General features: G+C 41.3%; 1 protein-coding gene across 6 annotated transcripts in view; it reads left to right on the top strand.

Moving 5' to 3' along the window:
* LOC117824996 (eukaryotic translation initiation factor 4 gamma 1-like) overlaps positions 1-17,237 on the top strand; it is a 54,219-nt gene that overhangs the window by 9,915 nt on the left and 27,067 nt on the right. Inside the window, exons 2-8 of one of the 6 annotated variants that reach the window (XM_034700560.1) lie at positions 679-728; positions 926-1,047; positions 2,404-2,490; positions 4,868-4,900; positions 5,610-5,630; positions 6,175-6,369; positions 8,075-8,168. In XM_034700560.1, coding sequence (XP_034556451.1) covers positions 973-1,047; positions 2,404-2,490; positions 4,868-4,900; positions 5,610-5,630; positions 6,175-6,369; positions 8,075-8,168 — 505 coding nt within the window. In that variant the 5' untranslated portion in view covers positions 679-728; positions 926-972. Of the gene's footprint in view, positions 1-678; positions 729-925; positions 1,048-2,403; positions 2,491-4,867; positions 4,901-5,609; positions 5,631-6,174; positions 6,370-8,074; positions 8,178-17,237 lie in introns of all 6 variants that reach the window. The other 5 variants (XM_034700559.1, XM_034700561.1, XM_034700562.1 and 2 more) reach the window with 5 other exon arrangements.

Raw genomic sequence — 17,237 nt, 5'->3', positions numbered from 1 at the left:
GACCGACCTTTTTAGTCTCACTTTTAACTGAGTTTCATTCTTGTAACAGTTTTATTTCACCTAACTTTATTGGTTTATTTATTATCTATTTCAAAATTTAGCCACTTTTTATTCATTTTATTTTATTTATTTTAAGTAAAGCATCTTATTTTCTTTTAATGGTTTAATATTTTAGTGTTTTATTGTCTTAGAAATGTATTTTATTTTGGTGAGTTTAATTTCCTGTGTTGAGTTTTAACATCTTATTTCACCTCCAGTGTTTCCTCAGTTCGTTCATTAACTTCTCATTTATTTTTTATTGTTATTATAATAGTTGTTGCTCTACTTGGGGCTGGGGTTGGGATTAGGATGGTGGGTCTTTATATTTTTATATATATCATTTTCTTAATTTATTCTATTCCAAGTTGTTTTTATGCACAGCACTTTGTGTTTCAATGTCATTGTATGAAAAGTGCTTCATAAATAAAGTCTTATTGATTGATAGTGTTCCAGAGGAGATTTCCCTCCTGAAACTCAACCACAGGATCATTTTGAGCTGTTATTTACCTCTTCTGTACAGTATGATCGCTCTTATCTTGACATCCGTTTATCAGAGATGTGTTACAGTATGTAAAATGTAAAATGTTTATCCTCATATTTCAACTAATTTCTCTCCCTTTCCTTTTTTTTATCTTCCAGGAAAATACGTTCCTCAGTGTAACTGCACTAAGGACCTAAGATTCCTAAACGTAAGTAAGCACAATGAGTTGTTCCTATTGACAGAAAATATCTTAGTTTAATCCTGTAGTTTAATCTGAATGTTATTGAAGTAATCCTTTCTGCCGAGCTTCACAGCTTCTGCTAAACATTTGCGTTAGCTCGATGACCACAAGATCCTCAAAGACCTGTCTAAATGCAACCCTCCTCTCTCTCTTATTCTTCACAGATTAGTACACAGGTCCACATCTGCCTCCCCATGCAGAACTCCATGAAATGAATAAAGCACCACAGCCTATAACAGGACCCCCCTCCAACCCCCACCCTGCCCCCTCCCCTGGTCTTTCACAGGTAAGAAACCTCCGTGCGTTACCTTCTGCATCCTCTCTTTGGGGACATCTTGTGTAGTTTGTTGAATAAAAGCAGTTGTTGGGGCATTTTTCTGCACGTAATGAGAAGCAGATCACACAACAATGCACTCTGTGCTGTAGGATGGTTGAAGCAGCTGCAGGCGCTTCTGTGATACAACTCTCATCTATGTCGCAGAAACACAGTCATTGTTCTTCTTGGTATTTGTCAGAAATGCCCACAGCCATGTTTGCAATTACATTATTAGTTGACGAGGGAGCTGGCAGGATCATTGTTCTAGTGACTGACCTGAAAAAGGAAAGAGGTGAGACTCTGAGATCTCTTGAGTGAAAAGTCAGAGAAATGTATTACTGTAAACCAAAGAACACATCTACTTCCTGTTGCTGTAACTTATGTTCTCATATCATTTTCCCTTCCTGGTACAGAGCACCGACGTGTGACAGTCTACACAAATGAATAGCTTTATAGCACTCAATGTGTTACTGCTGTACGGCCTGACTCGGCTGACATTCATTCATGACCTTAAAGCACATGGATACATAAACAAAGAAAAGAAATCTGGAAGGAGAAGATTATTGACATTCCTTGATTTCTCATGTTTGCAGAAAGCATTTCCGAAGTTTGGATTTTAAACCTGAAACCGATGTAATCTGGGTTTCTACCACTCGTGTCGGAAAGATGATCTCTTCAGAAGTTTTGGCCTCCTGTTAAAATCTTTTATGAAATGAACACGTGAGGATTCCTGACCTATAAACAAGCAGAGTTCATGTCAGCTGGAGTTTGTCTCAAAGCCCCTGAGGACGCGCTTTGTCGTCCAAAACCATTTATAACTGTAAAACTCAAACATGCTTTCACACCAGCTTGTTTTTACTAGATTCACATGATGAATTACCTGAAAGTAGCTCTCCTTGGCCGCTCTATGCTCGCAGTTACTCTTGACAGTCATGACTCGTAGATTGTGGCAGCGTGTTTTAATGCAGCGCAGATTGCTTCGTGTTTTGAGCAGCAAAGAGAAATTGCTGCTGAATTTGTTGGCAACTAAGTTCATTTTGTTGCTGATTTATTTCATCGCCTTGTTTGTGTTTGTACTGGCGTACTCCCTGATACCCAAACCTTCATTTTAGGCTTTTCTGATACTCAGTACGCAAACAGCTCTAACTTAAATAGAACAATATCCTTGTGCTCTAAAACAAAGCAGAGTAATATGACTTTAAACATGAAGCGCAGTCTGTGCTCTTTTTGACTTCTCTTCTCCAATTAATCTTGTCTTCTCACTCCCCACACCTCCTGTTTCCCACTCTACTGCTGTGTGTTGACATCACTTCCTGTCTCTTGCAGCCCTCCTTCCCCCCCGGGCAGCCCCCTTCTGTTGTGTTTGCAACCCCACCGCCTCCACAAATGAACCCAACACCACAGCCCCGACAGGTAGGCCTTCCCACCGCTCACCCACTCTGCTCCGATTCATTACAGCTATCAGAGAATGTGAATATTCAAGTAGTCATCTTCACTGCAGCTTCATCCCCTTTGATACAAGTTACTGAGTTTACTCTGCTTTCGTTAGATGAGGGTTTAAAGTCGGAGCATGGTGTCAGGGTGTTCTCTGAGAGCATTCTTTGCACACTTGCTGCTTATTATTTTTATATACAATCTTCACAATGGAGCACATAATCCTCAGGCGTCTGCGTCCTTCTGTGAATGTCTTAGACTGCCTGCATGTCTGTTTGCCTACTTCTCCTCGTTCTGCATTGTTTTTAACAGTCAGTGTCAGCCTGTCCTTTGTACTCTACCTCACTGAGCAGCACAGCTCAGGCTCACACTGACCTCGTCTGCACTTCTCAAACTCTCTCTCCTTAAAGAGATAGTTTGATTGTTTTTGTCATGGGGTTGTATTAGGTCTTTATCTATAGTTAGTGTATTAACTACAATAAAAAGTGGTCAGTGAAGCCTCTGCTTAGAGAAATAATAAAGTGATGTGCACAGCATGTGTAGTACAGCTGCAGTAATTATTGATTACATTATTTCCCAATTGAAAGAAAAGTAACTGAGTCACATTTTAAAAGTTCAGATTCTTAAATATAACAGTTACTGTTTAATTTAGTCAGTTTTAACAGAGAATCAAAAGTGTTTGGGACTCTTGGTTCTCAGATTTCAATGAGCTGTTAAAGGCTCATAATCCATTGTTAAGGAAAGCAATCATTAATGAAAGCACTTGATAGTTTCTGTTGTAATTCACAAGCAGTAAGGAAATGTTTCTTTTCCAAAGAAGAGCTGTCTGACTGACAGGAAAATAAGTTGAATAATTCTCTGTGAAAGGTAAAGTGTATATTTAAATTGATATAGTCATCTTTTGAATCTTCCTTTTTTTTGTAATCTAAAGCACATTTTGCTACTGACCCTGTCTTTTATATTTCTGAGCCTAAACGTTATTATTCTGGCTGACTTTAACACACAGGGTCTCACTGACTAACATATATTGTTGGTTATACACTATTGATGAATACTTAAACAAACCTACTTTAAAAACATAAACATAATCCTTTAATTCTTAAGACCAACTGGAGAAGATGTACATGATGCTCTCTACGTTTATTGAAATGTATTTGAATTTCATCAAAAAGTCGTTTGAGTTTGAATTTATATCTTATTAATTACCTTCTTCTATTGATATTATTTGATATTCTTACTTATTGTCTATAGGAGCAACTGTAATGGCTGAATTTCCCCCCAGGATAAATAAAATTTAAATTTACATGCAAATCTTCAGTACGCAGCTTTCTGCTGGGTTTTTTTCAGTGAGGTCTGTAGACTTGATAGGGGCACTAATATTTTTTCATAGTTTCAACACATCGCTTTTTACAGAAATGTATTGTTCATCTATTGGTTATCAAATGCCAGTCAGAGGACTTCAAAGAAGTAGAGGCTGCAGGAAGTAAGAAAGTAGGCATCACTGCTACCTGCTAAAAACAGGTTAATGTTTTTCAGGTCAACAACAGAAATGTACGTTGAAACAGCAGTGTTTAAATTCAGAACAGCCATGAGTTAAGATTGTATGATGCATCACATTTGAATCCTGTGGAGGTTCCAGTGAATCAGTGTTTGCAGGTTTGAAACATTTGGCTGAGATTTCAGAAGGGACAGAAAAACATATGATACACCGGCACAAACATTAACTGACCCTTCACAGTGAGGACAAAATATCTTCATTTTAAATCTGCTCTGAAACCTTTTCACACATGAGCTCCTGAAATGTTCCAGATAATTTAAAGACTTCCAGGCCCTGATTGCTTTTCAAACGTTCACCTCACAGCTGGAAATAATCCACGTCTGACGCCATGTCTGCGCTCTCATGACTCGGCATGCTCGGTTCATTTTAGGTGAAAGGGGTGTTTGTGTAGAACATGCAGAGGGAGGAGGATTCTTCACAGTGATGACTGTAGTGTGTTTAAATCACTACAACATGTGTAATGATGTTTCTGCAAGACTAACACAACAGTAGGAAATAATATGCAAGCAGCATTATAAAGCAGCAGCTCTGTGAAGGACGTCTACTCCGCCCTCTGGCTCAAACATCCAGACTATTGCCTGCTCCATTCACACATCTGCTCACTCTGACATTACACACACATTTTATATTATGTATTTAAGTGACTAAAACAGCTGCTAGATGTCTGTGCAAACATTTCCTGCTGCTCTGTACTTATGAGTACTTTTAAAGGTCTGTTATTTCATCAATCTGGAGTGTGAAGCACAGATCCTCTGCTTTTTGTCTTAACCTTTGTCCTGTCTGCCTCTCCTCCTCTAGTTTGCCCCTGGGCCCCGACCTTTACACCAACAGGTACTAACAGCACAGCCGACTAATTCAGGGTGTGGGAGGGATAATATTCTGTAACACATGTTAGAAACAGAAGAGAAATTTGAGGGTCTACGAGGTGTGATTTGACTATTGGCCAAATTCCACCAGATCCCTGTCCGGCCCGTCTCTGATCCGTCACGGCACCGGTTTCTATTCTAGTCTTTGTGTTAACTTCCACTGGAGGAGGACAATCCTTGATTCAGTTATTAACGCGGGAAAACCTGGGTCACATGACACCAGCTGTCCGACGGTCCTGCACCGTGCTGCATTCCGAAAACGCAACCGATGGGTGTTCACGGACGAGAGAGCACGGAGATGGATCGGAGACAGACCAGACACAGATCTGGTGGAAGTCCCGTGTAACACCTGAAGTGTGGACATCCTCTTTGAAAGATACATTATACTTAGACAGTCTTTACAACATGATATATTTGAACACACACCTTATTGATTTACCTCAGCACAGTTATGAAGTGTAGTAAGAGTAACTCGACCTTGTTTATTTGCATCCAGAGTTGTGCTTGTTTCCTGCATGCTGCTTGTGAATTCACTGCTTGTCTCAGAGCAGACAGTTTCTGGGCGCTTTACACTAACTGATTGTGGTGCTCTCTTTCTCTCAACCCTCCTCTTCTCACCTCTTCTTGCTTCCATTTGCTGTTTCTGTGTGTGATCTGTGTTTGTGCTGCTGAAGGGAAGCTTCAGGTCACTACAGGTAACTGATTTTACTCTTCTTTTTTTTTTTTCACTTTTCTCACCTTTTTGTCCTCACCTTTCGGAGGAATGTATTTGAACGTGTCTTAATGTTTGTTGCTCTTTTGCTTTGTTGGCTTGGTGTGGTTTTGCTGGACATGCCGGGTAGCTCCCAGGCCAGCAGCAGAATGTCAATGAGGAGGCTCTGAATGAACAAGCATTAGGCGCTTTATCTCTTCTGGCAGGCAGGGCCAATATGTTTCCAGATGGAGTCTAGCCATTGATTGATGGACAAACTATGAGGCTAGCTTCAAGGCGAGAGAACCTAGCTCCGCTTGGTCCAGGAGATAAAACAATACGAGAGTATGGGGGATGGTTTTTATGTCATAGGTTTCAGAAAGGTAACTAACATTTCTTTTTTCTCTCCCTGTTTTCATCCACCGCATTCTCCTCTATTTCTTTGACATCTTTCTCTTCTATCAATGTTTACCACCCTCCTCCTCCTCTTTCTCTTCTTTCTCCTTCATCGTCCACCTTGGTTTCCTCCCCTGCCTTCCCTTCCTCAGCCCTACTACACCGGCAGGGCCAACCTGCCTCCCAACAGTGGGCCTCGGGGTGTTCCTCCCAGCAGCGGCCCTCGGCCTGTGACGCCCACCCATGTCTACCAGGCAGGCCCTGGATCCCGGATGATGATGATTCCCGGGCAACAGTTGCCTTTCCCGAGCTCACCACAGGGACCTGCTTACTTCATACCTGGACAGGTAGGGGGAGCACAAACTGGGGACAGTGGAAGTAGCATTGCTGCCAAAATCTTAGCATGTACTCCAGATGAAATATAGGAGTTGAAGGCAATTGGAGTGAGATGTTGCATCACATCTTCTCTTTCTTGATGTTCTCTTTAATGCTTGAGTTCTGATTAGGGATGTACATTTTAAGTATTTTCCGCGATCGATCTTTGGAAATGTTAGAGATCAATTATCAATTAATCATTAAAAAAACGTGGACGTTTTCCATGTCAAAAAAGGCCAAATGTGTTTTTTCCCCTAAATCAAAATTTCCTTCACAACATAGTGTTTATAGCTGATGATGTTATATAGCTATGGATTATATTGAGCCGAACAAAATGTTAAACATGCTGAATATCAATGTGTGGAGCAGGCTCATAAAAATAACCTCCGCGGACATACAGTCATATTAAGAGAAGGCTCAGACTGCAACATGTGGATTTACTTCAACAAGAGAACCAAACAGAAACATATTTTAGATTCACAGTGTCCAGTTCTCTGTCTACTCGTTCTTATTGAGAAAAATAAGCATGTGTACGTGGTCAGGTGTCAGCTGGGAGCGCAACAGGGTCATAATCAGTCTGGCCGCGGAGGACAAAAGAACTCGTGGCGAGACCTGTCACTCAGCCGCCAGCTGAGCATCTCCGCTGTGAGCAACACCTTCAGTCAGCTGATTCACATAGAAACATGCTTTAAACTTAAAACACCTCCCTGATAACTGAACCAAATATGAGACCACATGATGTTTGATCCATGTGATAGAAAATCCAAACAAATCGATACTGGATTAATTGTTGACATCCCTAGTTCTGATATGTTTTAACCTTCTTAATAATTCAGGTTTTATTTTATAATTTACTCCAACTTTAGGATGCTTTTTTTAGACCCAGACCATGAGTAAAACATCAGTCATACATAAGGCCTGTTTAATGACTTGGTTTCAAGGACCAGATATTGAAATGAAGTGAATTACTGAGGGGCCTTCAATTTAAATTTCCCATGTCAGACCTACAAAGCCAGGAATTTAGATATTTTAACAATGCACCTTTATATCTAAGAAAACAACTATTTTTTTTTTTAAAAAGGTTTAACAGTTTAATATCCCTTCTTTTTAAACATCCTCGGTCAAAAGTCAGCAGTGCAAACTGAGGAATACAGTCCAGTGCTCAACAACAAATGTAACTAATGAAAGGCCTGAAAGCCTGCTAATCGAATGATTTTCAAATAAGGAAACAACACACTGATGAATGAAGTGCTGTTAGCTCTGAACGGGTGCATCCAAAGTGTAAGGGTTGATGTAATGGAAGAGTTTTCGAAAGACAATCTTTGTCTTGTTATCACTCCTCACATCGCTGCTTTGTCGTGAGACATTTAGGTTCTCTTGTTTCGCAAGAGTGAACATGCAAGTCTTTTTATTCTTAGGAAAGAGCTTTTAAGAGTTCATCAGGAAGAATTTCATCACAGACTTTGGGCTTCAAAAAAATCCTTGAGATTAGATATGCAGCAAACTGGTAGAAACACTCTGTTGACACTAATGTTTTTACCAGTTCAGGCTAATCAAGTTAGTGTTGTAAGAAAGCATTTTCAGAAAACTAACTCAAGAACAATGAAGACTTTCCTTTATTGCTGCACTAATTGTGTTGTTTACATCTCTCTGTTTTCCTCTCCTTTGTTTCATTAGTACCAGTCTGCAACGTACGTGGCCACACCCCAGCAATATCCAGTCCAAGCAGGAACTCCAGGCTTCTACCCCGGCACCAGCCCCGCTGAATATGGTACTTATGGTAAGAGGCTCTAACTGGGGCCTCACCTGACACACAAACACACATGTGCACACATTACACAAATAAATAGATGCACAGAGTAGAGTCTTTATCTAACACAGGACACATCTCTGGTCCAAGAACTTAATCAGTCAAACCTTATGTATATAGTGCCAAATCACAATAAACGCTATCTGAAGACCCTTTCCAAACAGAGCAGGTCTAGACCATACTCTATGTTCTATTATTAACAAAGACCCAACATCAAGACAGGAAAAGATCCAATCCCATCTTACAGACAGGACTCAGTCTGATCTCATCTTAATCCACCATGAGCAGAGCACTTTGCAGCATGTACCCCCAGCAGGACCAGACTCATGTTAGATCTAAAAAAAACATAGGTAAAAAAAAGAGGATATCATAATCCTACTGAATTCTTAATAAAACAAATTCCAGGTAACCTTGTAGCTAACACCTAAGTTTGCACCCAAAGCTTAAAAAGGAGTTGTTGATTTGACATAACTTAGTTATCATGCAAGGGAAGGATCACAATAACTGGGTGCATCACTGACTTAAAAAACACATTTAAGGTATCGTGAAAAGAAGCTTTACTACATTATTTAAGAGACTTGTCTTGTACATAAACAGTTAGCATGTAGCTAACGCTGGAAGGAGCAAATTCAAGCAATGTTTTAGTTTTGTTAAAAAGCATTAAGAAGTCTTAAAAATCCCATCTTTGGTGTACATGGGGCCATCAGTGAAGAGTAAACAGGAGTTGTGTGCAGGTTGCAGCATTCTGAATTAGCATCAACATTTTCTAATCTCACAAATTTGAAAAGGTCTCCACAGAGCACAGGTAGTTTGGTATGATAACAGAGCTTGCTCAACATAGGAATCTGTAAAAGATCAAACATCAAAGCACATAAGACTACTGATTGCATCACATCTGTCAAGTTTAGAGATCAGCTTTTTATCCTTATCTCTACTATTCATCTGATTTTACCTTTAGTTTGTTCTGAGAGTCCTAGCTCTGTGAACCTGCTGCCCTTTTCTGGCTTACTTCTGACTTTTTGTCATGACTCCTTCCTGTTTGTTTAGTATCTGGCGTCATGTCAGTATTACAAAAAAGCACTTAACTTTTAATAGCCATAGCCTAAAGATATGTATCTCTATAATCATCATCTTCTTGTTGCTTTGAAATGAGGGGTAAATGATTTTTGTCGAGGCTTTTAAAGCTCACATGGACAGCAGCATTTATCACACACGCACACGACACAAGCAGAGGAGGAAACAAGATGAGATGATAATGATGATGATGTCATGGAGGGGAAGAGCTGAGAAGTCTGGAGCTGATTGTTAGAGATTCATTCTGTCAAACTGGCTTTTAAAAACCTGAACTGAAGTTTGTCGGCATTAACGACGTCACCAGTGAGCACTTAATGTAACTTAAACTTAATCATTTATCACAAACCGTCTTTGCTGCCATATTCACATCCTGCTAAACACAGCTTCATACCACGTGTGCTGCGGATCCCATGTGCTGTCACTCCCTCTAGAGGTGGCCGAGGGTCATTACACAAAAAGAAGTGATGATGCCCTGAAAACAAACTTGCTGACCCCCCACTAGCAGGCATCTGAGCTATGTGTTGTCTTTGTTTAAACTGTAGCTCATCAGCAATAGAATGCACTGGCCTGAATACAGGACTGTAAAAACACAATTCTTTCCCATTAGGCGTTCCATGCCATGCTCCGTGCACATCAGTGTATGTGCACTGTTCCATGTGCAGGGCTGCTTTGACATGGTGTAGACTCTGTATTTCTGGTGCATGCATAAACTTGAGCAAAGTACAAACAGCTTTATAAGATGGAAGAAATGTAAAGTTGATTCAATGATTGATTTATTAAACATGCTTGTTTTGGCCTATTTTCAACTGTATCTGCCATTAAAAGCACGAAGTAGAAAGTATGCCCTCTAACTCAAAAAGGCTCAGAATCAGAAATACTTTATTTATCCCAGGAGCGGAAATTCAGTCATTACAGTTGCTCTACACACAATAAGTTATACAAATACAATTATAAAATATGTAGAAAACAAATAAATGGTTGAAGTCCCTGGAGATCAGGAAGGGGGGGCAAAACAGGGAGAGAGTTCAGCATCCTGACTGCCCAGTGGATATAACTGTCCCTCAGTCTGCTGGTTCTGGCCCGGAGACTGCGTAGTCTCCTTCCTGATGGCAGCAGGCTGTGAGATGGGTGGGAGGGGTCGCCTGCTATGCACAGGGCTTTTCGGGTCAGGCAAGAAGAGTAAATGTCATGGAGGGAGGGGAGAGAGGCACCAACAATCTTGTCAGATGTTCTCATGCTGCGCTGGAGGGTCATTCAGCAGGACGCGGTGCAGGCCCCGTCCCACACAGTGATGTTGATGTTGAGAATGCTCTCGATGGTGCCTCAGTAGAAGGTTCACGTGATGGGGGCTGGGGCTTTAGCTTACCTCAGCTTGCAGAGGTAGTAGAGGCGCTGACGTGCCTTCTTGGTCAGTGATGTAAGATCTACCTGGGCTGATAATATGGTCGGAGGCCCACAGCCCTCTACGGTCTGCCCGGACAGTCTATGGAGACGTTGTGGTTGGAAATATCCTGATGCAGCCACGTTCCCGTAGAGCACAGCATGCTACATTCCTGAAACTCTGTCTGACTCCTGGCTAGTCCTGTTAGCTCGTCCATCTTATTAGCCAGAGGTCTCGCGTTGCCCACAATGAGAGACGCGGCTTCTATCTCCTCTCCGTAGATCTGTCTTCTTATACCAGCTCTCTATGCCTCCTCTGCCTCTATGCATCCTAAATCTCCAGAGTTCTGCAGGAATATTATAATGTTCTCCTCGGTCATCTCAAAGTGGACGGGTTCTGTAGCTTCCAGTATTGAGGAAATCACAGTCCACTGTAAAGTTAGTTTACAGTCTGCGGCAACAGAGAGACTGGTTTATTCGAGCCTCCCAAACAGAGGTAGCAGTCAGGTAGGAGAACTGTCTGCTCTACAAGTATGAGACAGCACTGGCTTGATACGCCTGCAGCTAACATTAGCAGCAGCATATCCATTAAAACCATAAATCACATTCTGAAAAGTTTATCCTCTGATCACTTGGTCGGCTTACTGCTAAAACTATTAACCTCTGAAGTAGTCTCCTGCATGTCCTCCTCACAGAAGCTCATCAGAGGTCTGTGTGTGTGTGTGTGTGTGTGTGTGTGTGTGTGTCTGTAATGTCTCTATAAAGTGTGATTATGCCCAGCTTAGTGCTAATTCAGGGGATTTCTCTTCCTCTGGCTATTAGCCGTGCTGCTATTTATGTCAGACATTTGTATGACCACATAGGACATTATGTCCCATGTGTTTGTGTTGGAGGGTGTGTGTCACATTGGTCATCCTGCAAGTCACATGGCACAAGATCCTAAATAACAGATCATGTGACAGTGAGACATGGCTCCCAAACTCCCGTCTCTTAAGGGATTGTAAATCAGCTTAGAAGTTAGTCCTGCAACCAGAAACCACTTTCAACACCTATCACAGAGACCAGGAAACAAACTCTTGAATATCCATCATTAAGCTCTGGTCACTGCATAGTAACAACCCCAGAATATAACTCCCAACCCTCCCACCCCTCCGGGACTTTAAGACATGGGGCAGTCTCTCTGACCACTGAGTCCTTTTCTAGCAGTCAGGTAAAGACACAAACACTGTGGTGATGGGATATGGTGTCTATTTTTAAGACCCCCCCCTCCCCAACCTGAAGCCTGGGTGATTTGCTGAACTCATCCCTCACACTGCCCACCCACTTTGTAGTAGGCTGCAGGGGCATTATGTAAGCCAACGCTCGGGGGGTGGGCCCAATTAGAGCAGGGACCACAAGGGTTCTTCCCAAGTTAAAAACAAAAACAAACAAAGAGGAGAGAGAAGAATGGATCCATGGGGTAAAACTAGACTTTTAAAACTAGACTTTTCACAGATATAGCTATTATTTACACTCATGTATACCCAAAGCTTGCATCCCCTAACACACATAAAGAAAAGCTAAATCATGTCTGTTTTAGAATGAAGTCTCAGAAATTAGGCCTTCATGCACATTTCAGATCAATCTGGAAAACATTGATAATAAAGCTGAGGAAGAACAGATCCTTCAAAAACTATAGTAGATCTAATTTCATACACAGTGCACATGCTTTAATCTCACTACTAGAACATTTGCCCTCCATACTCCACATCCACAAGTCACTTGTTTGTAAGCCAGGCAGCTAAACAGCAGAAAGGAGCTTTGGTGTATACACTACCAGTAAAAATTTGGACACACCTTCTCATTCAATGTTTTTTGTATATTTTAGTTATTTTCAACACTTAGTTTAATACTGAAGACATCAAAACTATGAAATAATCTGGTTTTACCATAATCTGGATTACAACAGTAGTCAAATAGGACTATCCATTGTGTACTAACCCTACCTCTGAACAACACAACTGATGGCCTCAAACACATTAAGAAGGCAAGTCATTCTACAAATGAACTCTTGACAAGGCTCATGTTAATTAGAAACCATTCCAGGAGACCACTTCATGAAGTGGACTGAGAGAATACCAAGAGTGCAAAGATATCATGAAGGAAAAAGGAGGCTACTTTACAGAATCTAAAATATAAAACATATTCTGCTTTGTTTAACACTTTTTTGTGTATTAAATAATTCTATATATGTTCTTTCATAGTTTTGATGTCTTTGGTATTAATATAAAGTGTTTCAAATTATTAAAATAAATACAAACCCTTGAATTAGAAGGTGTCCAAACTTTTGACTGGTAGTGTATGTTTGAAAACCACACAATGCTGTTTTTTTTTCTTTAATGCAAATTACAAGTAATGAAATGAGGCCAATACAGGAGTCCGAAAAACTGCAGTTCCTTGAGAGTCCCCCTCAGACTGCCCTTGTACCCACAACCCAACAACTGATCCCACAGCAGTGTAGTATTAGTTCCCAGTGTGTGATGCAGCGTTAGGGAAACAGGAGAGGTAAAGGGAGCTTCACACATGCACACAAACAAAGCGCTGTCCCTCCCTGCCTGCACCATTGATTCACAATGATCCTATCTCACCTCTGTAACTGTTTCCACCTGGGACAACAGTGGAACGACTTTGTCACACCATCACATCACTGCTCTAATTGTACCCTTTTTGTAGGCTTGAGGCCCGCCTCTGCTCCAGCTCTTTGTCTAGATTGATCAAAAGTAAGGTTGAGTCTGCATTTCCGATATGGCAACCGGCTTCATAACGCCTTTTCAGGATCAATGGGTGACGTTAGTGAGACTGCATTCATGTTTTATACAGTCCAGGGTGTGCACCTAGCCACTTTAGCAACACTGTTTAGCTGTGAACATATCCTGGGAAACAAAGAAGAAACCATTACAAGGCTATTGACTCATAATTTGGGAATTTGATTTACAAGTATTTTCCGTGATCGATCTTTGGAAATGTTAACGATCGATGAATCATTTAAAAAGATGTCAGAAACAATGCCAAATATTTTTCTCTCCCCTGAATCAAATTTTCCTTCACGACACAACATATAGAACTAGGGATGGGTACCTTTCACATTTTAACCGATACGGTACCGATACCCGGTACCTGGGAATCGGTACCACTACTCAACAGTACCAATTTTCGGTACTTTTGTGTGTTTATGTGGTAATAAATTTTAATTAAAAAAATTAAATCTCAAATTTGTTTAATTTAACATATTTATTTAATTTAACATGAAATAAACAGAAACAGGATAATATAGATGATTCGATATATTAGCTGAGAAGTGCTCGTGGCGTCTAATTGCTCTTTCGGGAGTATAAATGAACACACGTGAACGCCTGCCGATGGGAAAAAGTCAGTTCTGCGTCTCTTTATAATAACAGGACACACAACTTACTTGTTGGTCATTCACGCACACAGGAACCATTATAAACAGGGCAGGTAGTCGGAGCGAGAGGGTCAGTCTCAACCATAGACTGTATAAATAAACGTAATCCTCCTGCTCTGCCTCGCAGTGAGTGCGCGCCCCCGTCAGCTGCCGGCTCCGTTTGGCGCGCTCCCGCTCAGAAGCAGAGAGCAGAGACGTCTACCCGATCAGTCTCTGACTTTATTACAGGGCGAAAGTATGGAAGCTCGCCTTCTCTTCCACTCCCTCACAGTCACAAGGATGCGTTCAGGTACCGAAACATGGTACCGTTTGGTTTTACGTGAGTCGGTACTCGGTAGTACCGACGGAATTCGGTCGGTACCTATAAAAGTACCGAATTCGGTACCCATCCCTATATACAACTGACAGTGCTGAATAGCTACGGGGTGTTCAAAATGTTAAACATGCTGAATATCAACGTGTGGAGCAGGCTCATAATCTTCACGGACATACAGTCATAAAAGTGAAGGCTCAGACTTCAACAAGGGAACTGAACAGAAACATATTTCAGACTCACAGTGTCCAGTTTTCTGTCTACTTGTTCTTTTTGAGGAAAATAAGCATGTGTACATGGTCAGGTGTCAGCCGGGAGCGCAACCGGGTCATAATCAGTCCGGCGGTGGAGAAAAAAAGCGTTCGTGGAGACCTGTCACTCAGCTGCAGCCCCCAGCTGAGTGTCTCTGCTGTGAGCAACACCTTCAGTCAGCTGATTCACATCCAAACATGCTTTAAACTTAAAACACCTCCATGATAGCTGAACGAAGTATGAGAACACATGATGTTTGTTCCATCTGATAGAAAATCTAAACAAAAAGTGTGTTGGAGTAAGTTCTTAACAATCAATTAATCGATAACTGTTGACATCCCTACTCGTAACACAGAATGAAAATGCAAAGACATACTCGTACTTGACTGAATGAAATATCAAAATCTAGAGTTTTTCTAATACTGACACAAGTGTTGGAGGGGCTTCAATAAATCTTAAGATGCAGAATCAATTTTGGACTGTTTCCCAGTAAATGCAAGAAACCGTTATTTACAATCCCTGAAAAATAGACTTCTTCCTCGATGCTCTGATTTAACACCCAAAGATGGAAATGAAGGGTTATAAAGAACAAGGGTATCATTCGTAATGACATTAATGATGTATATTCTTATCTTTAATCACATTGGTATCAGTTCTGTACAGCAAATTTGCTGTATTGCAAGTTTATGGATTCATATCAGGTAGAAAAAACAAGGTTAGGACATCTTAAATTCCAGATATCAAACTTTGTAAGGTATGTCAGACCAGCTTGAATGGGAGTAACACCTCTGCTAGTGTCTGACGTCTCTGTAAGCATGGATCCTCAAAGAATAGACAGCAGGGAGCCTTGGAGGCAAATCTGAGCCACTGTATATGAGAGCTGAATAACTTTGCCTGCCAATACTCTGCAGAGGGAATGAGGGAGGAAGGGAAGGAGGGAGGGGGAGGGAGGTGAAAAAAAGTGAAAGGCAGGGAGGAATCAGGAAGGTCAGAGGGAGGAGCAAAACGGAGACACGCTGGAAGAGGGAGGGCTGAGCGTTAAAAGAAGTCATTCTGAGAGGGCACCTGTAGAGAGGGCAGGAAGCAGCTTAGAGAGGGGGTTTGAAGAGAAACCCCCTCTCCTTTTTTCCTGTACATACGCAGTTTTGCATTCAGCAGACTTTCAACATGGGGAACCGAGGGTCTCAAGAGCAGCAGAACTCCGAGGGTAGGTCTTTGCACTCCCTCCCCTCCCTTTGCTTTGTTCAGTCTCCTGTACTTTAAAGAGTTGAATCTGAAGCCTGTTCTTTTAAAGTATTTCTACCCTCTCCACGAAGAGACTCATCCTGAAGTCTAGGTGCCTGGTTTTCTGCTTGCTCCTCTCTTTTTCTCTAAGTCCGTGTGTCTGTCTTCCCTCCCTTTCCCTCTCTATTGCGTACACTCTTCCCCCAGCCGGTGTGGGGTTTTGACTATATTTAGGCTGTGCTGCTCCTGGTCAACAATGCAGACTCAGTAATGTGAGTTAGACTGAAATGCATGCAGAGAGGGGGAGCGAGGCAGAGCGGGAGCTCACTAACCACCAGGCTGAAAGAGAGGGCCTCTTCAATCTGAGGATTCTCTTTTTTGCACCCCACTCCTTTGAAAGTGAACTGTAGCTGAGGCCATTTACAAGGCCAGGTAATATCCCAGAATGGCTGGATGTCTTGTTGACATTATTGACCGGTTGGGCTGATTAAAGTTCTTTGGACTTCTGTTAACTTTTTTTTCTCTTGGTCAGGTTGGCAGCGGCCTTCTTGATAATTTGATGCATGTTTGAAATATTTTTAGCTCTCAGAATATTCAGGAAACCAAAGCAAGTAGTTAGACTGCTGTGTCATGGTTCAAGGCCTACCTGCAGGGCCTCTCAGATGCCATGTCAGCTTCTGGTAACTTCGATCAAATACAGCACAGAGGGGGGTTTTGAAACGGTGCATTCAGGTTTGAGGCGATGATATCTACTCAAGTTCAATCCCATTTGTTGCTTCTTGATTTAGGAAAAGTTGTGATTTAAGACAGAGGCCCGAGAGGAAACGAAGGATTTGCAGTTTGTGATATTTTTGCAAATTGTTTAATTACAGTCACCTGATGCTTGATGTCAGTCATCTGTTTCTCAGACTGCACAGAAGCACGTGGAGCCGAATCACTCCAGGTTATGTTTGAGAGTTAAGGCCACTTAGTTAATTAGTGGCTTTATCAATCATACATGGGTTATGTGTAGTTTTTCAGGCACAAATGGAGAAGATTTGATGCTTACAGGTCATAAAAAGTGAATGAGGCCTGCTTTTCTTTAATATTGATGTAAGCCTAAAGTACCTCTGAGTTCTTGTCTGTGTTTGCTTCAACAAACATTTGAAAAAGTCACAATAGACTCTGAGAAACCATAAAATTACCACTTTTAAATAGATTGATTGATTGATATCTTAATTTTGAAGACGATCAACAACAAAAAATGTAGAGAAGTGTCAGAACCACAAATTAACTACAATATCAGCTGCCATATTTAACATAGAGCAATAAACAGTTATTGGTAAAGGAGAAAAATTAGGTTTAC

The sequence above is a fragment of the Notolabrus celidotus genome, chromosome 14, assembly GCF_009762535.1.
Source record: "Notolabrus celidotus isolate fNotCel1 chromosome 14, fNotCel1.pri, whole genome shotgun sequence".
NCBI lineage: Eukaryota > Metazoa > Chordata > Actinopteri > Labriformes > Labridae > Notolabrus > Notolabrus celidotus.
This window is presented reverse-complemented; position numbering and strand designations above follow the sequence as displayed.